This window comes from Tinamus guttatus, unplaced genomic scaffold (genome assembly GCF_059628265.1).
Source record: "Tinamus guttatus ecotype Peru unplaced genomic scaffold, ASM5962826v1 Tinamus_guttatus_pri_ptg000480l, whole genome shotgun sequence".
In the NCBI taxonomy this organism is placed as follows: Eukaryota; Metazoa; Chordata; class Aves; order Tinamiformes; family Tinamidae; genus Tinamus; species Tinamus guttatus.
In genome coordinates this window covers 978,424-1,003,297 of record NW_028289014.1, presented here as the reverse complement: position 1 = coordinate 1,003,297, position 24,874 = coordinate 978,424, and the positions used below count along the sequence as shown (strand labels likewise).

At 39.0% G+C, this 24,874-nt stretch overlaps 1 protein-coding gene across 1 annotated transcript in view; it reads left to right on the top strand.

Moving 5' to 3' along the window:
• Positions 1 to 268: 268 nt before the first annotated feature.
• Positions 269 to 24,874, top strand: part of EFCAB5 (EF-hand calcium binding domain 5) — a 32,982-nt gene continuing 8,376 nt past the window's right edge. Inside the window, exons 1-14 of the mRNA XM_088533116.1 lie at positions 269 to 592; positions 3,249 to 3,819; positions 6,755 to 6,911; positions 7,562 to 7,625; positions 9,103 to 9,173; positions 12,743 to 12,898; positions 17,578 to 17,677; positions 17,862 to 18,128; positions 18,216 to 18,248; positions 18,585 to 18,713; positions 19,689 to 19,781; positions 19,916 to 20,008; positions 20,412 to 20,626; positions 21,820 to 21,976. Of these exons, the coding sequence (XP_088389242.1) occupies positions 3,254 to 3,819; positions 6,755 to 6,911; positions 7,562 to 7,625; positions 9,103 to 9,173; positions 12,743 to 12,898; positions 17,578 to 17,677; positions 17,862 to 18,128; positions 18,216 to 18,248; positions 18,585 to 18,713; positions 19,689 to 19,781; positions 19,916 to 20,008; positions 20,412 to 20,626; positions 21,820 to 21,976 (2,101 nt within the window). The 5' untranslated portion in view covers positions 269 to 592; positions 3,249 to 3,253. The remainder of the gene's footprint in view (positions 593 to 3,248; positions 3,820 to 6,754; positions 6,912 to 7,561; positions 7,626 to 9,102; positions 9,174 to 12,742; positions 12,899 to 17,577; positions 17,678 to 17,861; positions 18,129 to 18,215; positions 18,249 to 18,584; positions 18,714 to 19,688; positions 19,782 to 19,915; positions 20,009 to 20,411; positions 20,627 to 21,819; positions 21,977 to 24,874) is intronic.

The following is a 24,874-nucleotide window of genomic DNA, read 5'->3' as shown; positions in this document are numbered from 1 at the left end:
GGCTGATAGTGACACAGTTTTTTTAAAAAAAAGAACCTAAAAATGTCAATTAAAATTTGGTTTGTAGCTAATTGCTTTTTATCTCAGATTCTCACATCTGTTTGATACAGGCCCCAGTTTAACATGTAATTCTACGGATTTCTGGCAGTTCTGGGCTGAATCCATGAGCCTTAAATCTGCAGGTGAACTCCTTGCCACTAGGCACTTGTGGATTCTCTCTCTGACTGTGTCCCCTTGGTGTTGTCTGTCGCCATTCATAGTCTTTTTTCTTCTTTCTTTTTTTTCAGTCATGTGTTGCAATGATCTAAGTTCTGTACTGAAGAATATACTGGGCTGGCAAAGCCAAAAGACAACCTACAGCTTTTCTGAGTCGTGGATGAGACATAGCAACCTTTGGGATTATTGCCTAGCAACAGCAAACACACACTGAGGAGTAAAACTTACAGTCCAGCTCTACAGCAGGATTGAGAAATCCCTAATTCAAGTTTTTTAATGGCTGAGAACAGATGGACATATATTTAAATTTCTACTCATTTGCAAAACCACTCTGAAAGCAGGAGGAATAAGATCTATTTTTATACCTGCTCCAAAGGTAAGAAAAACAGTTCTTTAGAGTTTCAGAAAACAAAAGGGAAAGTATTTTTTAATTTTAATTGAAAATTAAAAGATGATCAAATGTTCAAAGGGTATTGGGCACATTGATTAGTGAGATAAATATTCTCCATGAAACACTTTAAGGAAGAGCAAAACTATTTCTGAGCAGCAGCAGAGAAAAAGAAGTTGGACTCAGTTTTTGAAAGGACTTATGTAATTCAAATATTACCAAAATATTTATCTGGACAGATTTTAGTCTTTCCTTGCCCTATTCCAGGCATGTAAATTCCTAAGACAATAACAATGAAACTGTAAAAATCTTACTTGTGAATATATTTGTTTCTTGTACAGAAAACGGGGAGATGATCATTTTGTACCTGCAGGGATTCCAGCAAGAATATTTCTCTCACAGAAAAGGAGCCAGGAAAGTGGCATCCTACTAAATAATGAAAAGCTTATCTTGCACTCAGCTTGAACAAAGGCTTACAGGAAACTTTATATCACATTTCAAATTTCCTGGGTGTTCCTAAAGGTTGTTTCTGTGTCCTATGCTTACTATTATTTGGACAATCAATCCAGACTCCACTTGGGAATGTCATAGGCCTTGAGACCTTTGTCTGTTATATCTATTATGGGCCAAATTCTCAGTTATCTCTAAGTTCCTTCATTCCTTCCTTGTCTGTTTTTTCTCTCCTAAAAATTAGAGCAATGGGCTTGGTTCTTTATGACCTGCTTCTATTCTTGGAGTTATGCCAGTGTCATGGAATGGAGATAGAGCAGTTACACTTAGTTTTGTCTTTAATGTGGGAACATAGGTGTGTTTATAAACACCAATCCTCACAATCATCCAGTGTAGAAAATAAATTCATAATCCTTCAGAGTCAGCCACCTCATAGAGTGCAGTTGCCCCTTTAACATTGCACAGAAACTTAGAATCCTAGTAAAGGATGTTAAAAAATAATGTAAGTATTTGAAACTGAGAACAGTTTATTTTGGCACAACAAGACCAGTTGATTTGGAATGTGACCAGGACATTTGGTTAACACCCTGCTTTGAACCAAAAAGAGTCTGGTTTTACAGCTTATTGAAAAAAAAAACTCACCTAAGCAAGAGCAATTTGACAGGGTTGACAGGTTCGTCTTTCTGCTATTATAAATCTGCAGTCCTTTACATCTCGTGTCCTTTGGTGGGAAAAACAGCTACCATTTTTTGAAGACTCTGTTTGGATCAGGCAGGCGCCTTGATCCATAAATCTGTCTCACTCCCGAGCAGGTAATCATTATTCCAAACAAATGACTGGAAGATGCCAGCAAGCCCATTCGGAAAACAGATGCAGAAATTTAGTGCCATGAAGCATCCTACCTATCCAAGTGGTATTTGGATTCACAGTGGTTATGAACCAGAAGGTCAACATCCTGGTAATTACCTTGGTGTGCCAGGAGGACCATAGATCACATTTGTGCATTTCCTGGAAGGCTAAACCCTCTGCAGAAACACTACAAATGCTTAAGTATGAAGCAAAACACATCAGAAGCAATAGTATTGCTATGGATACTGAAAGGCCTTAGTGAAATGCACTTTCAAATACAATATTAATATCACCATTCCCTTGCTGCTGTTTAACTCTGGGCTTTTTTTTTTTTCAGCATGCTGGTGATTTTTCATGCTTTGAATTAAGTAGTTAAGCTACATTCTGCAGCATTTTGTATATGTAAATCCCATTACAGATGCTTTTAATTTTGTATGGAGACATACAGGAATATTTTTCAAATTGTACGTCATGGGAAACTTACTTTCTCCTCGATATTTCTCAGAATAAACCTTCTAAGAAGAAAATAGTTTGTGAAACTGTAAAGGGAGATAGCGTCTCTCTGAAGTCTATCTTCTACAAAACGATGTACAAGATTAAATGGTGGTGGACAGCTTAATTTCAGAGTTCAATGTATAGTTACCTTTCCTTAGGAGCTCTGCATTCTCTGTGTTCCTTATTACCTTTAAAAATACGCAGAGGAAACAAAATTGCAAAAGTCGAATTTAAGTAGCCTATAGGGCAGGCCTCCACACTGCGGGAAACTGTGGAAAAGTTGAACTTTTCTGCAGGAAAAGTTGAAGATAAAATGGTAATTGAGGATAGCAAAAAGGGGGAAAAAATGCACAGATACAGAAATCTCATTCCCAGGCATCTGGTACTTTGCATGGTTTGCTTCCTGATTCTCCTCTCTGCTGGAGTTCCTGGAGGCAAATCCTAACAGAAATAATGACATTAGGAGTTAGAGAAATACAGTAGGGGAAGGACTTCTGAAGACTGTTCTCTTCTTGTTTCCTAACTCACTAAGTGACCTGAAATTAATCATATGTCTTTTGTGTCTCAGTTTTTTTATTCCATAAAAGATGAACACAGTTATTTAGTTGCGCTGTCTCCAAGGGCTGTTGTGATACATAATTAATCTTTATAAATCATTTACTGATCTTTGAAGTAAAGGGACTGTATTTATTTAAGAACACAAAGCAGCAGAGCATAAAAAAGAACGCAGAGAAATATCTATTAGTTATTTCCTAACTAGAGACTTGCTTCCTGTGTCACCTGTTAGGATACTGCTGTATCTTGTGGCATTATATAACATACTTGTGTGCTTTTCTGTGTCACGATGCAGGAAGCATGGCTGCCGAGCCAGAAGAAGCAGCCCAAATTCCAGGTCAAAAATTCCCCAAACACGGAGATAAGAATATAACTGTCACAGAAATGAAGACAAATCAGGGGAGTGATAAGCTACTGTGTCTTAGCAATTATGCTCCATGGAAAGAGTTTTTCTATGAAAAGGTGCAGCAGAGAACTTTGAGTCTGCAGGAGACAAAGCTGAAAATGTTTCAGGAGCAAAAGGCAAAAGAAGAAAAGGTAAAAAAGAGAGGACCCTGTGACTGGCTGCCCAAGGACTGGTTTAGTGAAGAGAAATGCTCACTGGATACTCGCACCTATTTGCTTGACAAGCTCCTACCTACATTAATCCCAGGCGTGGAAAAGCTGTTAATGGAAGTGGAAAGAAAGAATGTGCTTGCAGCAGACAAACACCCAACCAATTTTGACCCAATTATTTTTCTTGGAGAATATCTGATGAGGCATAACCCCAAGTCTGATATTTTTACAAAACCAGGCCCATATGTGAGAGGAATGAGGATGGTCACAGAGGAGCTAAAAATCGAGGTGCCAGATACAACATCAAACAGGTGAGGGAGTTGAAAGTGTGGCTGATTGCAAGACTTCAGCTGGTGTTTCTGTCTCTATTTTATGAAAGGAATGGAATGATGACAGTCTAGTTTGCAAAATATGAAACTAATTGCACCTTGTGGAAGACAGTGCCGGAAATGATAGTTGCCTCCTTCTTAAACACTGAGAAGCAGGACAAATGCCTGACCATGTCACATAGTATGAAACAACAGTCATTCCTATATAAAGAAATATTCTGCCCTTCACAGGTATATAATACCTCCTTTGATTCTATCTTAACTACCTGTGTGGAATGCAAAAAAAACCTTTTGAACCAGTCTTGAACCAGTCTAGGTTCCTCACAGTAGTTCTTTAGGACATATTATTGGTATCAATGGACTATGGATTCTTCAGACCATTTATTTTATATTCTTTCAAACTTAATGGAGAGATGAGCCTTAGTTCTTATTCAGGATGTTTTCGCTTTACCAGACCAAGAGCAATATTGTCCTGGTATGGAAAGTCCTTGTCTCAGAATGTTTGCTTCCTATTTTAACAGGAAGATGGATCTGAAAGGAAAGCATAAAGTAAAAACACTAAAGTAAAATGCTATTTTTATTTTATTGTCTGTCCCATGTGTGGTGTATATTTATTGCTTCAGGATAATATTTAGTGAATATTGGATGATCTTACGATATGTAACAGTTACAATGTGAGTGCATTGGGTGAACAATAATGCTTCCATTTTAATTACATTGTTTGGAAAAATATAGAAGTGAACATTTATGTTTATAGATGACCCAGGGGTGATTGTGGATGATGTAAAATATACTCATTACTACTAGAACATTTTATTCTGTACCTGTGTGTAGAATAATGATTGTTTGAATGGCTGTCTCTTTTGTTTGCATAAATAGTACATACAGCTTGAAAATTGGTTTCAGTCAGGAATTAGGGAGGTAGAATGTTAGCATGTCTTATGCATGACTATAGATGAAGATAATTGAAGTTCTCAGTATTATAATGAATAAAAGAATATGTTAAATTTTTCTCTCTCCACTCTCAGTCTCTGTCTCTCTATAGTCTACATACCATTATAATTCCTAGGCACGTGCCCTATACGAATGCAATTAAAGCCATGTGATAAATGAATCTCACACAGTCACTAATGTCTTTTTCCCACATAGCATAAAATAAATATAACTGTACTGAAAATACTCAGTATGTGAGAGCTCAGCTTTTTGGCTTTTCCTAATAGAGAGGTGTGTAATACTGAAAGCAAAGGTGGTAAAAGATTCTTTTACAAGACACAGTTATATTGGAAATGCCAATTTTCTGAAACAAATGATCTGTGGAAACATCTGGTTTTCAGTGAACTTTCACACAAGCACAGACTGTTGCGGGGGAATGCTTGGGATCCCAAGCTTGCCAAGCCTTTGTTTTGGGGGCTGTTTCATCACTCATACTGCCTCACAGAAGGACACCTGGTTACTGGAAGTTTAGGACCATATCTGTTTTCCTTTGAGGAAAAAAAAAAGTATTTAGAATAATATTTTTTCGTTTTAATTTTTATCCTGCTGAAAATTTTAAATCCTCCTACCTTTCATTGTGAATCAGAGCTTATTTCTGGAGAGGTCACACTTCCCTGCAGCACGAAAAGTGCTGGCTATCCAGCGACTTATCTTGGCATTGTGCTGGTAATTCCATGTTCATGTGTAAAGCCAGGTTCTCAGTTTTTAGCTGTGGAAGATTCAGAGCTGATGCACAGGAAGTGACTTACAGGAGCTGCAGAGATCAATCTGTCTGTGGTCAACACGGCCAAGAGGTTCACATAGCTGTAGCTGTAATAGGTTTTGCATATCTGCTGGTGGTATTACCATGGGATTTGCGTTCTCAGGAGCTCAGGATTTCCGTATTTGTGGTGGCACTGTATTGTCGGGGTTATATAGGCTTCTTAAACCACAGCAGCACAGAGGATCTTACTGACATCGTGTAGCATTTTGAGATTCTTAATATGAGTCACTAGCTTTTTAAATAGGAAGAAAACAAAGGGAAAAAAGAAAAAAAAAAAAGAATGCCAGGCTGGGCTCACAATCTCTCTCATAAGCATCAGAAAGATCAGGAGTGAAATTCTGACCCCAGTGGAACTCATGGAAGCCTTGACATTACCTTCACCAAAGACAGGATTTCACCACATGTACTTATCTAAAGTTTACTAATCCTCAGTGAGTTTTTCTCAGGCTTCCTCCAGCCTCTCTTTACTGGTGGAGTCAAGGAATGTGGGAGAACAGATGGAAGAAATTCATTAACTGAATGGATTGATACCTGAAACAGAGCCTGTATTTGTCCAAGGACGGCTGTCCTGTCTGAGTCAGCCGTCCCTGTGTGGGAGTTAGGCGGCTGTCTTCCTGAAGAAACATGTCTCATTCTGCAGGGAGAAGTCACCATCCTGCCATCTCATCTTTTCCGAAAGTGTCGATACTGGAATAAGCTCATTGTGCCATGGGTACCCAGCACCTAAAAACCTCTGTGATAAATGGCCATGAAGAATAGGCATCTAGTGATGAAAATGACTGGGATCAAAGCGTGTTGTTACAACTTGCTAAACAGGCCTTATTATTTATTACTGCAAATGTCATTGTTTTTATAAATTCTAGAATAAATCCAGTGCAACAGAAGATACCAGGGATAGTATCAGCCCATCTTCCTGCAATATGTGAAAAACGGGGAGGAATGAGGAAAACCTCTGGGAACAGCAATAGTGGGTTTTTTTGTTGTTGTCGTTGTTGTTTTTTTCAGATCATTCTCTCCCTGTGATCTGATCCTTTGGCTTTTAACATTTGGAGCATTAATAATTTCCTAAAGGTTTTATTTCCATTTCATAAATGAAGAAAGTCAAAACCAAAGCATTATTTACTATAATTACTTTCTAAATTGTATGCCCGTGTCCTACAGGTTGGCAAGGATGAAGTTTGAGGCAAGGAGCAAACGTAATCAAAGGGAGCAGGTGGAGAATATAAAGTCTCAAGTGAAAGAGAAGAGAAAGGAGGCTCTGGCAATTCAGTTCAAAGAATGGACAGTGGATGTCAGTGGGAGAATACCAATCGCACTGGTAACTAGGGAAGATATTTGCTAATGTACTGCTACATTTATTCTAGATAAGAGGAAAAGGGAGTTTGTGATAGTGCAGTGTGACCTGGCATATTAATGAAGCGGAAGGATGGGTAGTGGTGCTGATCTGACACCCCAGAATCAGGGTGCAAGTTGGTATCTGTCATTTAGCTCTAATTTACCATATGCACATGGAAGGATTTCAATGCCTTCTCCACAGAGGTCTGGGGAGGTTAAACACACCTTGAAGTGCTCAGATCCTTCCCTATAGGATGGTATTCGGTGCACCTGGTTATGCCTCAGAATCCCCTTCAGAAGGTCTGGGCAGCCACTCTTGCTCTCCTATAGCATCCGTTAAATCTTGTTTATACCTCTATCAAGACTGCAGCCCAGAAAAGATGAGACTTGAAATTATCTTTATACATCTCTTGGTATCAATACCTTACCTACAAGTCACATATATCCCTTAGGAAAATTTCCTATGGCTACACGGGGTACAGCATAGACAATGTCTACTTTTAATAGGACCTGCCTATTTGTGGTAGGAAGCCTGGCAGACCCACAGAACTGGTCATTCAGGCTGATTTATTTTAGTAATTACCTACTGTTGTCTGCATGAAACAGACCTTTGACTATTACCTTGATTTGTAGGTTCAGAGTGCCCTGAGGTCATTTCTGGATGTCATTGCTTCTACTTCCATAAGCGCAGGAAAAGGTAAATTTTTGAGTGTCTTTAGTTTTATTTCTATGGTCTGAACTCTGATGCAGACTGGGGGCAAACTGCAAACACATTTGATCATGACAAAGAATCTGTAAGGGTAGTGACATGAGGTAGGACACTAACCACAGATCTTCAGGCAGACTGGAAAGAAATTGAACCAACTTGTGGTTCATCAGTATGATATTGAGAAGAACAAAGAGAAGTTTAAAAAATCTTTCAGGGAGATAAAAGACCAGATACAGGCCCTATCCATTTATATACTGCATTATCCCAACATTGCCATGTGCATATCACCATTTTCATTGTAACAACCTGCATTTTCACCTTCACGTCTTGGTTCCTGACGCTTGTAAGGCCTACGGACAGCTTGGCATATTGGGAGGTGGGGAGAAAAGATGCTATCAAAAAAATTGGAGTCTGCCAATATTATTGCCATTTATAGTTTTGGGAAAAATGCTAAAAATTAACTGACATATTCCTCAAAATATAGCCATTCCCTTTGCCAGTCACGGGCATGCTAGTCACATAAAACACAAAGGCCTCTATATCAGAGCAGTCAGCATAGAAAGGATTTCCATAATGCTGATCCTCTTTATAGTTTACACTTGACCTCCCTTAATATTCTTGATTGAATAGATACAGCTAGAAACATTGAAGTGGCAACATACAGCCTGCTGCCAGCCCTTTACATAGATAACGTATAATAATCATCAATAATAACAGATCTGCCTTTGCAGGATGAGAGATAAGCAGGGCATCTCCAGACTGTATTGCTGCTTGCTGCTGAAATAACCTTGTCTAGAGCTTGCCTTTGCTCAGCCCTTTCTATATTAGAGAACTGTTCCTCTAAGTAACCCTCCTAGATTGGTAGCATGTTATGCAAATGCCAGCCACAGCCTTTGTGCTTCTGGTGTGGTGGCTGCAGCTCTTGAGTCTTTCCAGGAGGCACAGGTACATGAAAGTCCAGGGGAAGTTTCTGCCCTGACATTTGCTCTGTAGGTGCTGCAGGTGCTTTATGCCATATTTCACTGATAGCTTTGCTCTATTTCTTAGTGTAGTGAGTTTTCATTCCTAATATACTGTAAAATTAATAACCGAGAAATAATCCCAACAAAAATAGCATGCATAGAGAAATCTGTGTAGATATTTGACGTATCTTCTCAATTCCTCGATAGCAGTACAAGCAGCACAGAAATTGGCCAAAAGATAGTTTTGAATATCTTAGCCAGAATATTTCTACAGACCTATTTGGGAAAATTATTATAATTTCCAGATTCTACTGCTGCAAAGAAAAATCCCTGTCCTCCAAATTTTAAGGCAGCTGTTTGTTGAAGTGATACAGGATAGCCTCAATAAATTTAATCCAATATGAGAAGAAATCTAATGTAACATACACTGAGCAAAAAATGTGTACAACATGCAAAACCACAGCTGGTTGTTTTCTAAACAGTATCCCTTCATTTTCTGCTAGCAATCTATGACAGGAAGCTGGAAATCATAGACACATTGGAAAAAAAAGTAAACATAGATGAATTCACCGAGGTGAGAAAAGTAGCAGAAGTATCTGATTGCAAATGTGATGTTTATCAAAAAGTAGTAGCATTTCCCTAGGAACAGCTAACATGAGTAAGTGAAAGACTTCTTTCTTCTCCAGCATTCCAGGTAATTGCTTGTTTTAGGGCATTTCATGATATTGTCATCTGTATATCCATCCTGCACAGTCACAGTGCTTTCACTCAGGCCTGCAAGAGGGAATATTTTGCTCCTCCTGCAGCCTGTGCTGCTCTCTGAGGAGATATTCCAAAAGCAGTGATTTTTAGAGCACCCCACTAGTCGCTGTTTAGATTGCAAAAGGGCTCCATGTCTGATAAAATGCAGGGAGAAAACGCTTGCATCACTGGTGGATTCAGATGCTGCATTGGTCGTGCATGGGAGATCCAGTGTCCTAGTATAACCATTACTCTGAGGTAATTAATACTATCCCTGAAGTATTGTTATTCCTACTGAAATTCTCTAATCCATGAAAAAACTTAATATGACTAAGTGGTATGAAGAACTGCGCCATTTCTGTCCTGAACTGTTACTGGTCTGAACCACAACCAAACTGCAACAAATGGGATCACCACTGCATGAAGAACAAAATCAGGCTGAAAAAAAAATGCAGTTTTAAAATCAAAAGCCATCATTAAGAAACATAAGAAATATGTTTTTAATCCTCAAAAATCAAGAAGAGTAGTTGGAAATTTCACCCCATTGCTCTGCTCTTCATCAATTTGGAAACAACCAAATCAGTTCAAACCAAATTTACTGTAAGACTCTGCAGGCCACGTCTTTGCCAACTGTTTCTACCTACAACAGAGCTAAATTTTATGGCTGGGTTATTAAACCTGTGAAAGAGAATGTTTAGAATAGAAATAACGGCAGACCCTCAACTGCAGCAGTGCTAGTGGGTGCTGTTATGATAATTAAAAACAGAGCATAAAGCATCTGTGCAGAGACTAATTTCAAGCAGCCATGTGTGATTTTTGTGCCTTCTTCACTCTCAGGAGACTCACACATTCAGTGTTTTGCACAGAGATGCATTTTTTTTGATAACTTGTTGAAGATTTTTTTTTTTAAGCATGAAATTAGATATTTTTAAATTTAACCTCAGGATAACTGCATTTAATTAAGGAACCTATTGTAGATAATGGGAGCCTGGAGAATTGCTTTTGTGACTGAAATGAAGCATCAATCCATAACCTCTATACTACATGTATAAGCACTGGATGAGTTTATACCACATTAGCATTAGAAGAATGTATTAAAATATACTTTGTGTACTCTATGTTTTAACTCAATTAAAAGATATGAGAAGAAGGTTCAGAAATGCAAGGACCTGGAATGTCAAGCTGTAAGTTTACCAACCAATGCAAAATTGTTCTCAGAATATATTCTCTGATGCTTTTTCCAGTTCAGTTTTAAACTAATCAAGTGATGAGGCTTTCATCACTTCCCTTGAGAAACTATTCCATAATCACAGACCTCCCTGTCAGGGCAGTGTTATTGCTAATCCTCAGCTTCAACGAACTTCGTTCATCAGTTTGTATCACTGATGATACAAACCAAAAAGAAGAAAAAGAAATGATCTTTCTCCACACTGATCTAGGCCCTTTCACATGTGGAAATCATTGCTTTTTAATGGACCTTAAAATTAAATGGCTTTATTTTTTTCATTCTTCCTCGAATTCAGTACAACTTTGGGTTACTTAATGGCTCTTAGAAACTCAGTAGAAAGACCTCACACACGTTTTTTTTTCTGGGCAAGCGAAACAGGGGATGTTGGTCGTTGTATCCGAACGTCCTCAGTGACAAGCTGGTGGAGTCCTTTTTATTAAAACAGTTTAGATCTCAAAGACCAGTCCTTTAGAGTTTATTTCACAGGAATTTCACAATTTCTAGTAGTCTCACACATAGCCTTTGATACCAAGGGACATTTGGCTCTTTGTAGCACCTCAAGGGCCCAAAACACCCTCATGCTTTAAAAATTAGATTATTTTTCAGGATTGCATGTGGCTTCTTCCTTTTATAATGAGATCAGTAGAAAGAAAAAAGTCCAGCTGACCTATTGCTGTTGTTGATGTGTGTTTCCTGACTGCAGTGAGACTCTTGCTTAGTAATAAATACATGTTTGCTTATCATGTGTGCAGTACTTTACACACTGTAGTGCTTTACGTCAGCTAAGAAAACCTTATGACCCCGCAACAGTTCCTCCTGCCCACATAAGCGAGCCTACACTTCTAAAATTTCTGTGGAGCTGTTAGACATCAATATTAACATACAAGCCTTTGTATGTGTCATCAAAATGACATAAAAATAACAAGCTGCTTGTCCAATGTGCCTCCTCCCGACTGCTGTCATCTTCAAGGTTTCTCTCTCACAGGGCCCCGGGTTGTAAGAGCTCTGAAAAGCCAGTAGATTCATGTACAGCCTGATCTGCCATCCTCTCCCCAACCCTCCTACATCCTTTCTTTTTATACTGAAATGCAGAAAAGCTCACATTGCTTTAGGAATTATTCTTTTCCACAAGATACCTTCAGGCCAGTGACTGCTTGTTTTCATTCTTCCTCCTCCCCAGTTGTCCCATATATTTGGAAATTATGCAATATAGACATTAATAATAGTATACATTAATATTTCAGTTAGTTAATCCCTATGCAACATTTTCAACAAGTTCAAGATGCACTAGCACTTATGTTAGCAGTGGTTCTCTAGCTCTCAGTATTCTAAAAATGGGATAATGGGAAACATTCTATGTTTTGCAAATTCCTCCTTTTAACTGTATGGGCTCCAGAAACCTGCTGTAATAATTCAGCACAGGCTTTGGGATTGTGGTTTGTTCTGAGGGCCATTATTATTTATGTCATGCACACCACATTTTTAGAACCATATTGCTTTTGCTCATAAAAACCATGTGGCTATAAATCCAAAGTGTTGAAGTGTCTCCAAGACTAAGACTTAAAATAAATCTCGATTCAGTAGTATTCCCACTGTCAGAGGACTTAAGTGACAGCATACTCATTTTCAAAAGGTTCTTTTATTTTTTTATTATTGTATCCAGACCAGTTCATTCAACACTGCAATTGTGGGCAGTGGTCATTTTGTGGCCTTAGAGTGCTGAGTGACTGTCAGTTCTACGAAAACCATTTGTTCAAGATGTTACATTGAGAGTAAAATCAAGAATATCAGATGCTGCAGAAAACCACAGAGAACTTGTATGCGAGACCTGAGATAACCTATCCTAGGTAGTGACGTTTCACAGGAGGGACTCTGGTGCAGCATCTGAGCCACTGAACAACTAACCTCTGGGCCTGGAAAGGGACTGTTTAATACACATTTATTCACTGCCTAGCACAGCAATTTCCCAGGCTTTTTTTTTTTTTTTTTTTTTTTTTTGGAGAATGTTACTGCTTCTGAAAGAAAGAAGAAAATAGGCAGTGTAGCATCCATGCACCTAGTTTGCAGTCTAAAGAGCAAGAGAAATTCCAATACATTTCTTTGCACGTTAAGTGTTCAAAGAAGGATGAAAATATTTGCAGCTAACCATACACACTGCTTCTTTCTCTCCACAGTATGTCCTTTCCACCATTGAAGACTTTACAAGTGACATGTTCCAAGAGCTGCTGAAGCATCTCTGCCAGTGCGCGGGCGACTTCCGAGAAGCAATAAGACACGATATGTGGAGGCAAATGTTTACTGACCTCTTCCTAGCTTGTGACTATGGGAAGGTAGGCAAAGCAGCTCTCAACCTGATTTCCACATAGTGAATTTGATATTTCTGTGGATCATTGCTTTCTGTTTGTGCTTTATAAACTCCAGGTATGCTCTTTTTGCTTACTCAGCATTGTTTAGATGGCTGATGATGCATTTTGTTCAAATTCATGGTTCATGCTTAGACAGAGAAATAATCAATAGCCTAAACCTGATGGCTAGTTGGAAACTGAATGACCCAGAGAAGTGAACTGGAGTTGGTGTCTCATGATTTTGGAGAAGAAAATAACCATGGACATTACTATTTCTGGGCATTACCTGTTCCCACAGCACTTTCAGGATTTGGGTGCTAGCTTTTCTATGCAGCCATATTTCAACAAAGATAATCTTACAGAGGTTGACCTTAACAAATGTGCACATTACTATAGTAATAATATATATTAAATCATTTATGTTGCATTAATTTGTATACCTGTGGTCCTTTAATCAAAAAATAGCAGAACACTTTAAAATTAGAATGCAAAAATAATCTAAGCTCTACAGCCTCTCTCTGGTAAGTACTGTGAACATCAGCTGCAGTTTATAGCTGCAAATTAAAATACAGTGAGTCAGTTACAGAGCTGCAAATGAAACCTAAGAGCCATAATGTGGTTTTCAGCAACTCTATCTGTTGTCCTCTGAATATCCCTACATCCCCATTAAAAAAAAAATTAGAGTTATTAGAAAAGCAGTAAATAGTAGGAGCTGAAGAATCAATGGCATAAGTTATTGCCAAAACCTTGGGCTTCATCCAAAAAGTACAGCTTTTTCACAAGTAGCCTCAGTTAGCCAGTTGCTGGCTACTGCACAGCAAACAGTTGACATAATCTTGCAGTTTGCTCGCTACATATATTATATATTCCATTCATCACTCCCCTAGTAATGTTTATAGCACGCCTACCCAGAATGAATGAACTGTGCTCTACAATGTCATGCTAATAATGTCATTACTTCTAAGAGAATGGGATTACAGAGCACATTTCAACACCAATACTATGTTTTAGAGAATGGCGGACAGGTTGTTATTTCAGAGATGAGGAAAGAAATGTGTCTATTTCTCAGTCAGAAGACATTTAATTTTCCTATTGCCCCATCGAGAAGAGCTATGATGGCTTGTCCCAGTTAGTGTAATATGTAAAGCAGAGTCCTGTCTTTGCAATTTTGAAAGCTGCCCCTCTTTCTTTTTCATGTTTTAATGTTACTTTCTTCCTATTAGTTCTGTGGCAGTAATCACCATCTCCATGCTACTAATCCCAGTGGAATCTCAAAGGCAGAGAGCCAAAAATTCTAGCACACAAGAGTGAGCAGCTATCAGCACAGATGTCACCACTACGCAGAAAAAAAATGATCATAGTACTGTTTTTAGCCTCTGAGGTAGACTTACTCTCACAAATTTATTTTGTAAAGCTCTAATGTGACTCATGTACTTCTTTTAAACTTGATCTGATCTTCTTCTGGTCTCCGGGTTAGATACAAACTAACCCAAAGACTTCTACCATTTGAATGTGATCCATTACCTGTAATATTCATTTTCAAAGCACAGCAAAGCAGTTGTTTCAGTTCTAATTTACATTCGTTTGGTGGCAGGCAGTTATTCCAGTCTGCATGGTGAGTGTGGCTGGCTCTCTCAGTGATTTGCAATTAGGGCCAGGGAGCTGAGAAAGCAGTGTTTAAATTACAGTCAGATTAGAAGGTAGCCACATGATCATTATTATGATTTTAAATGTGTGGATCCAAAAGAATGGCAGCTCAGCAACAACAGCCTGAATTATATAGTAAAGCAGTTACATTCCAAGATAAGAAAAAAATAGAATCACTATTTTAAAGCCCGAAAAGGAGATGGCTCTTTTAATTTTAACATCCTTGTCTGTCCTAGTATCTGTCACATACAGTTTCTTTTGACATTATAACACCATCTGCTTTCGTTTTCAGGGACATTTTAGGCCCAGGATCTTAAAATGCACCTGAATCAACCCAGGGATTAGTTTTCAAAATAATGTAGTTCTGAGAAACTTTGCAGTACAAGAACAAAGTTTGCCTTTTTGTGACCTTTTATGGGTGTCTATTCATCCCATCATGGACACCAGCAAGGATGTTGTGGTGGTCAAGATATACATGTCCTGTTTCCAAAAAAACAAGCAAGCAGTTAAACACTGACCTGTCACTGATCAAACGATGACAGTCTGTTATAGTCAGTGCCCCTAAAGGAATTACTCATAGATCACAGAACGTTGCTGAAAACAGCTAGGGATCATCACCTGCCAATATCTATGTGACAAGGAAATTAGGTCAACGTGTTTCAGCTCTCTAGCTCCTGCAGTTGGCATCAGTTAAAAGGGAGGGCAAGTTTTGAGTCGCTGTGCAAACACAGATGGCCTGCTGTTATTTATAGTGGATGCTGTACTTGTCCTGCAAAGAAGAAAAGTCAGTGCGATCTTTCGTCAGCCTCCCAAGTCATACACGAAGTACAAAGAAACGTGACCTTTTCTGCTGAGTTTAAGATCTCACAAGGTAGTAAAACTGGGTTGAAAATGGTTTCCTGTCACAAAGCTCCTCCTTCTATAGTTGGCTTTACTGTGACACCTTCCTCCCAAATTAAGCTGTAAGAAAAAGTGCCGTGAAATAATAAAGAGATCTCTGGTAGGACAGCAAATATATATAAATCATAAACGTTAAAATGAGATGAAATATCTGCTCCTAATGTGTACTCAGTAATTTCTATTCTTAACAATTTTTAGCAATATAGAAAAATAAAATGACTTTGTCTCAACCAAGAAAATATCTTCATAGAATCTGAGTTATCTAAATCCCCCAGAGTGTATTATTTTAACATGACAAGAAGTATCTGAAGACAAGAATAACATACTTTATTTTATTTTTAATAATACTGCATTTGTTTACTTTTTTAATAAAATAAAGCTTGGCATTAGTGCTGGCAACTTCAAGGCAACCAGAAGATGATTATGACAAACAACAGCTGGGAAAATTAAGTGTGGATGTAATGTGTGTGTAATGGAAATACTCAAAGAAGAATCCAAATATTAGACAGTGATCTGCTAACACTTAAAAACTTACCATGACAGTTCTGTGTTTGTGTTTCTGTTAAACAGATGCAGAATTAGATCTGAGATATTTAATGGAAAAATAAACAGCATAAATAAATGTTTATATGGGATATTATAGGGTATTTGTACATTAATGTCAAGAAGATGAAGATACTTGGAATTATGGCTTGTGTCTTGTAAGCTTAGGGACAGAATTATGTGATGATATTTGTTGTTCCAAACCCACATGTGAATGCAACTCAGCAGTAATTTCCAGGATTTTTTTTTTACTATCAGGAATTAGATTAAATGCATCTGAAAGACAAAAACTGGACTTAGCGGCTGTTTACATTTCAGTTCTGTTCATTTCCTCAGAATTTGTAAAAGGTTTCAATTCACTTTAGAGGAGAGATGCCACAGTAACAGAAAATGCGAGATATTAATTTTCTTAATTTTCAGTATTAGTCCCCTTGGGTGGCACTTTACCCGTAACTCATGTGTTGTGTTCAGACTGTCTGCTCTCACACTGATCTCAGTACTTACAATATTCAATTATAAACAGCAGAGCCATCTTGAGCTAATTTCCAGAATACAGCAGCAAACTTCTCTATTTATTTTTTTAGTCTAAGGGCAGGAAAATGTTTGCATAAAATTAAAAATTTGGTGAATTTACATTCTGCAATTTTTACTCCAAGAGCAAATTGGCAAAAAGAAGTCAGTAATTCAAACTGAAAAGTGCTTGCTACAAGTAATGAACTTAAATAAATTTGTTCTCTAATGAGCTATTATATTTCAGCTAATAGGAGGGAAATTATAAAGGTGGCAGGCCTGAAACCATGACAACAGGAATTCATCAAAAAATAGGGACATTACAATTGTTTAGATTTTATTTGCTTTTTAACTCATTATATCCTGACTGGAAATGGCCCATCTTTGTCCTTTCCTGGTTTCATTGTCTTCGTACGCTCACTCTGAGCAACAAGGACTTAATAAACTCTGCATGTTCCTCTGCACTGGAACAACTGATACTTCTGTCACCTCTGTGGTCAAATGCACATGAATTTTAAGTGGAAATTAAGGGGTTGTCATAATAGTTTAAATTTTTTATTTAATTATTTTCACAGCAGTTGCCAATACGTAATGCCACAAAGGAAATGATGGGGGCACAACACCAAAGCACAGGCACAGTCACTAATAAATGAAAATTCCTCCATAGTACAGCTAGGCAATCAGTATACATCCTGAAAGTGTGAAATGCTCTTACTTTGATCTTCACATGAAGAATTCATTTAGCAGTATTGGTCACAATCACCTAAGTGTAATTTGTCCAGAGCAGGCAATAGGATATGCCTGCAGAATAATATGAATAAGGAATTCCAGCTAAGCCCAGAAAAGTAATCTTTCTCCCTATGAAATAAATTGTCTACTTTGAAATTTTTGCTGATGTTTTGCTAATGGTAAATTCCAGCCAGAGGTAATTCTTAGCTTCTGCAGATTGAATACTACAGACTACGGTGCAGCAAATGTTGATGTAAGCAACAAGAACTAGAGAAAAAAAAAGCTGCAAGCAAAAATTGTATTTTTTTTCTTTTTTTTTTTTTTTTTTTGTCTAGGTTGGTCTCCTAAATAGGCAAATAGTACTTGCCCTATTGGAAGAGTTCTATGACAGAAGCCCTGTGATTGCCAAGAGGAGATTCTGTAACCCAAGACGATGTAAGTATATGCAGGTAAAAATACTGTTCCAACATTTTGAGTTTCAGAGTATGCATATTTGCAGCGAGTACTTTTTAGTGGAATATATTTGTTTGGGAATGCCTTTCTTCTTTTTTTTTCTTCTTGTTTGAACACAAAACAAATGCAAACTATCAATTTATCAACCCTTTTTTTTCTATATTAGGGCCAATAGTTGAGCTGCAAGAGATTGAGCTTGCAGATTTGTGGGGATGCCTTGATGACCAAGAAGTTTTTGAGGAACTCAGTGAAAAGTCTGAACTATCTCAGACAGAAATTTCGGAGGGACAGATTTTAGTGTCTGAACCGGTGGCTGATGATAGACAAGATACCAATGGAATGAGCACTACAGTCAGAGAAGATCTTTATGAACAAACAAACATGAGCGAAGCTGAGGCTAGAGGGATTTCTAAGGAAGAAAACCAAGCATCAGGTGTGCTTCTGAAAACGGAATCAAGTGATACAGAGGTAAGAGAAGAAAGTGAAGATGGTTTGTCAACGGTGAAAAGCACTCATTTAGAATCTAGTGATTTGGATGGAGATACAATCCTTGGTGAGAAATCTGGTGGAGACACCAGACCTGAAACACAAGCTGAATCTGCAAGTGTAGACAATCAGGGGGAATCCTTCCCAAGATCAGCCTTTACTGGAGATGGTGTCACTAGAGATGAAGAGACTGGATCTGAAAAACAGATGAAGGAAGGAGAATTTAGCCTGGGTAGAGAGTCAGTTCCAGAAACCAATATGGGAGAAGACCATACGATCTTGGATAGAGAACCTGGCAAAGAAGGGCAGGTTAGACAGGAGGAGGACAACTGGATTGCAGAGCCGACTGAAACAATTCCAGGACCAGCACCTGAAGCTACAAGAATGGTTTTGGAAGAAGGAGCTGTCGCTGAGGAAGAAACTTGTGCAACAAAAGAGAGTTTTTCTAACCAACATGACCACCAGTTTGGAAGACAGGCAAGCTCAGAGACAAGAGTGCAGGCTGAAGACCTTTTGCAAGACCGGGATAAAGGTAAAACATCCTGCTTTGTTGTAGCCAATCTTCATCTGCACTTCTGCACATCTGCAATCTTCATCTTTTAATCCATTTCAAAACCACTGCGAGCATGTGAGTAATTTTTGAGTAGGAAAGAGCATAAGCTTTGTTATCTCCTGAGCATGGTGTTTCCTGTCAGGATTTCAGAACATTTTCCTCTCTCAGGACAGCAGGTGAGTCACTTTGGTGGTAATCTGTATTCAAGGCACTGATCAGGCTCTTTAAATCAAGCAGGGACTTTTTGAAGCAGCAGTGCTTTTATAATAGGAGAAACTTTATATTCTGCTTCCACTCTGGAATATTATGACTGCAAGACAGAGCAGGAGCATGTTAAATATAGAAATAGCTTTTAATAATTATTAGAATATGACAGTCCATAGGGAGATACATTCTGAAATCATATAGCAGGAACCTTTTATCTCACCGGGTTTCCAAAGGAACATTATACTTTCAATTACATACAAAGGCCCTTGTTCTAGGAAGGCTGTGGCTGTGTAACTGTGTGTTTCATACAAGGTGCTTTCTTAAACATAGTTGAAGGACAAAGTGCTCACTAGTGGTCTGGGAATGCATCATTTTGCATCTCACAGCTTAAAACACTGCAAGAGCTGGGTCTACACTGCACTCCAGTCTAGTGGCAATCTTAGCTTGTGTAGGGCTATGAAGCTGACAATATAGCCCACTCGCATCTGGAATTGTTTTGTGTGCCTAGCTTCCAGTACGGAGCACTAACTTATTATTCATCTTGAACCTACATTGGAAAAGAATGGCATCTTATTGCTATTGCTAAAACAGATGTTTGTAGTAGGGTCTAAAAAATATAACTGTCACCAGGTAAGTTTCAAGAAGCAATATTCCAAACAGTAAAAATAAATAACTATTGATAACTCTAGAGACATAGAGGTATATTTTAAGCCCTGGTTTACAGAAGATTTCCTTTTAAAATTGCAGGTCCAGCACTGTCACCCAGAGAAGATTCTCAGACCAAACTTAGCGAGGAATTTGAAAAAACAAAGCAATTGATAGATGGGATGCCATGGTCAGGTGACTACTTGTGTCGGCTCTTTTCGTCTGCTTTAGACTGTGTTTGGATATGTATTTAACAGGCTTTTTCAAAATCTTTAAAAATCTTTTTAAAAACCTTATATATTTACACAGTATGTTTTATCTTTCATCAGGTGACCTTCTGACCTCTGACCTAAGTTTCAGGTATAGCAGCTATGGAAAGAGAATAACAGAGGACTGGAACTGTGAGAACTCTAGATTTCCAGGTATTAGGTCACTTGGACATATAGTGACAGGCAGTTACTGCAGTTACACAGGCTGTTACTGCTGTGAGCTAGAAGTTTAGGGAGAATACAAACACTGATCCTGAAGCTGACTTCAAGGTCAAGAGAACAGTTCGTGTCTCAGAAAACAACCTTTAGTATAACTGTGATTTCAGCTCACCTACTTGCAGCGATGTAACTTGGTTGTACGATTGTACCCATGCTAGACTGAAGAGATACTGTAAGAAAGTATAAACAGATTCAGGCCTTTAGTCAGCATGGCGTTGATTTATATTCAGTGATTGTTTCACTGGATAAGAAGTGCTGGATTCCTCAATATCTCTCATTTGCCTGTATTTAGGGAGCATTTAGCTTCCAGCAACACACTGTGCTTCCTGCCTTTCAGACTTGCGTCCCATCATGGTAGAGATTCAGAGCTGTGGTGCTCCTCAGATCAGGAGTGTTTTTGATGAAAGCTCCCTCAACCTGCCGCAGTTTGTCCAGCTCATGGAGACATTTGTTGGTAGAGGCACTTCGCTGCCTACTGTGAAGAGTCTTATTGCCTTTATCCAAGAAGAATACAAACAGACAGAAGAAGAAAAAATTGAACAACTAAAGAAGGTAAATATTGATGAGTTTTGCCAATCCCATGTCCAAACATATGAGACACTTGCAAAGTCAATTCTTAATCCCATACTGGCAGAACTATTGGCTTCCAATCTTAAATTCTTTTACCCTTTCACTTTCATATGGATTCCCCTACCTTAGCCCTTAGCTTGAGAAGTGAGGACAGACAAATGCTGTGACAGGTTGTCTGCCTGCTTCAGACCTGGACTCAGTGAGACAGCAGGTGGATATTTAGATATGAAAGAGCTCAAAACATTCTGTTCTGCTTATTCACCTCTCCAACAGTCAAGAACCTGATGTCTGACCTACTGCACTGGCTTGTACATACGAGTTTGTGGATGTTTTGGGCAGGGTTTTAAATAAGTGTGCTTGCTTTGCATGTGTACGTGGGTGTGTATGAATGGGTACATGCATCTTTATGTTTAAGCTGAAGGAGCAGCTGCCATCTGTTGAATAAATATATTCCCCTTCAGCAATATCCTTATGCACAGCATCAGAATGCCCATATTTTAGAGTATAGATATATTTATTGGTGGATCTGCCCATAGAAACCTCTCCAGCTGCATTTTCCTCAGACTGCTTGCTAGTTTCCCTTTGTGCTGCTGACCTAATTTGGATGAGATATTGGATCTGACGGCTCTGCTGTCTCCATGCTGAACACAATACACACTGCCACTATTTTGGCCTTTGAGAGAATTCCACTCCAAGCCATTTACCACTGTGTGCTGTGCAAATCCGGGTTCTAAAGAACATATTTCTTGGAGCCCACACGCTTGAGCGCAGCACTGACAAAACAGCAATGCACAGAAATACAAGCTATCAAATCTTTGGGTGTTACTAACAAGGCTCTGGTTGTTTTTGTCTGGGAAGATGTTTTTATTCTGGGAAACTGCCACTTATCTGAGTTAATCTCAACTTAGATCTAGCACAGGCTTCATTTGTTTACTGGAAAATGACCCTCTGCACTGCTGATTCTGCCTGGTAAAACTAACCTGTCAACTGTGTTTAGTGTTTTCAAGTATCTCCTAGGTTTAATGATTCATCCCCAGGTCTGAGTTGTGTATTTATGGAACTGTCCTGGCCAATGGGGATTGTGTGATCAGCCTGGTACTGCAGTTTGCATAATTGTGTAGAATCTGAGCATCAGTGTCCTGGAATTACTCTCTGTTCTATACTCTCTGTTCTAGGTTCACCGCAGCTCTCTCTTGGCCCGACGGAAACTGCTTTTGGAAGCGCTCTTTGAAAAGTGGGACAGCAATGCATCTGGGTTTCTGGATCTGAAAGAGGTAGATGCTGTTCTAAGCACATTCAAAGAAGGAATGGAAAAAAAAGCCTTGAGGAATGGTAAGAAAACAGCTTTGCTGTGAGAGAGGAACAATGTCAACACATTAGTCCTTCAAGCATTCAGTGACAGTACTAATGAAGTTGTGAGCAAGCATCAGAAATTTTTTGGTTTTGCAAGCATAACCATAAATAGTATACAAGGTATGATGTGTAAAATGAAAAGGAACAATTATTTAGACTTACTTGTTAATACATGGCTCCATCCTCTCCTTCTGTGAAAGAGTGATGTGAGAGTCAGCTTCCCAGTCAGAGAGGCAGTCAAGTGCTTTCATGACATTGTGACATGTTGAAAAATTATTTCGGCTTTAATAAGCATTAAGGATCTGTAATATGACAGTGAAAAAAAAAACGTGTTTTGCACTTTTGGTCTACCCTGTGTTATATAGGTATTTTTAATAAATTACCTTTTAGTGAAATATTTGCAGGAATGCTTCTGGTAGGAGAGAGCACCAGCTCTCCTTATGGTCTCAAATGGCCTTAGTAATCCAGAGTTGCACAGGTCTCATCAATTAGTAGCAACTTTGAGTTTCATTTCTCAGCTAGTTCATTTCTCTCAGTAAACTTAAGAAATTTGGTCCTTGACAAGGTAGACTTGGGTCAGGCAGAAGAGCAGCAGGTTCACCTAGACCTGTCTGGCAGCCTCATGCATATTAACATATAGGCATTATGTGCTCTGAAATATTGTATTAGCAATTAAGAACATGTCTGTATCTGTGCTTGGGTGGAGAGAGTAAGTTTATTCATCTGAGATTTGGGGGGCAAGCCTGAACTACGCATGGCTACCCTTGATAGCCCCTGCTTCCCAGTGCTTCAGGTTTGCATAGCTCTGTGTTCCTCACTCTGCCATGAGTTGCTGGAAATGTCTCTTTTTGGCAACCACCTGAATCTCGTCCCTTCACAGCCTGCTTGAGGCAGCTGGAGGAGTGGGGGGCTGCTGGCATGCCACAGTCACTTGTCTCCAGGCTGTACAGCCACAAAAGCTGGGCAGTTTGTAGCTCTGCTGTGCTCACAGTATGTCTGAATGCAGCACAGAAACACGGAAGGACGGAGTCCTTTCCCTGAGAGCCTCATAAACTAAAGGACATATAAATAGAAAAAATGGTATAGCAAAATCAATACTACATACAAGGAACATGAAACTATTTCTCGCAGCCACAACCTAATCTCTTAAAGAAATCATAGAACAAGATTGGAAGGAAGAGCTCGCAGACATTTCATTTCTCCTGGGTAACAGCATGGAATGAAAAGTGGATTGAAATATTTGATTTTCTTTGTAAATGAGAAATGTAATAACACACATATAGTTGGGTGAAATCACTCATTACGTTGCACACTAATGAAGGCACTGACCCTGCCAGGTGCTGCCAGCTCCTTCAAGAGTCTCCCAGGGAGAAAGATTTTCTCTTGTAAGGGGCAAACCTATTTTTATCTAACTGGAGAACTAGCACCAGCTCTACCTCTTCTTGCACCCTGCTATATAAGCTGGCATTATCCTGCTGCATCTCAAGTCCTTGCCCAAACTTCATACATCCCCCCAGATAATGGACAAATCTACTGGCATTGTCAGTAAGATACCACCATGGTTGTAAGGATGGTGCAGACAGGTAGCAGTTCTTTCCCTTCTCAGCTCCAGGAGCAGCTTGTGCCGCTCGTGCACGAGGACTCCCAGTGGCCTGGGGACCATGGCTGGATTCGGTGTTACAGACAAAGCCTTGATGGGTCTGGCAGTGCTATGGGCCAGATTCCTGGATGACCATAGGGAGCCCTTTTCTGCACCTTTGGGTGTCCTCTTAGAACTGGTAGGCATACTTTGGTCATGTAATCTTTTAATTAAAATGTCATTTGATCCAAAACAAATCATTTTGGAAGACTTTTTTTTAACTTTTGATGAAAAAACACTGGGGTTGAAGGGAAAAAAAAGTGCAACTTCTTGTGTATTTCTTTCTTCATCTCTTTCTTCAAAGGCAGGGAAAAGGGGAGGTCAAATCCAAATAATTGTGTATCATCAGAAAAGTCACCATCCTGGTTTTGTCAGAAAATCAGAAATGACATTAAAGAATTTGTAACATTCTTCAGATGATTAGCAGAATAAGACGGCAATAACAGTCAGCTCCAGAATCAGTGGGGCTATTATACACCTCTATCAGTCACTATTATACACCAAAGCTACTGCTACAGCTAAAATCAATGATAAAATCCTCACTGAATTCTGAGGGGGAAAGAGAAAACTCTCAGCCCCTGTAAAATGTGTCTTTTTTTCTTTTTTGCACCAAGAGGCAGTTAGGACATCAGGCAGCTTCCTGCCTGTTCTTGTGCATCATTAACCAGAGCATTTTCTAACAGTCTGTTCATCATAGACTCTTCTATGTATTGATCACAAATACTCCCTGCTGAGCAGCAAACTTCACACTTCTACCTATACAGCAGTGATTGCTGGTTTGCTAGTAGGAAGCAGATGGACAAATAGTTCTCTTTTCTTTATTCCTCTGAGTCCAGCAGGTCTTGAAATCAGGATGCAGAAAAAAAAAATCAAAGTGTTAGTCGTTGCAGTGTTCAGAAGAGGAACTGCCAGGGGCATGATGAGGCAAGTACAGCTCTGGGCAGAATACTCCATGAATCCCAGGTTTCCAAAGACAGGAAGCTGACCCGCGACTTCCAAAGACTGTACAAGAGCACCCCCGTGAGTTCAGATCTGCAGCATGGGAAGGAACAGAATCAGATCTTATAACACTTGTAATGGGGGGCAAACAATGCAAAAAATCTCCAGTTGGACTGGCTGCTGATTTAAATAATAACCTGTGCATAGAAGGTACATTCTGTTGCTCAGCCTGTTAGGATTCCAAGGCTAGGAGGACCCTGTTTGTCTTCAGGACCTTTGGGAAAACTGGAATTTTGTGA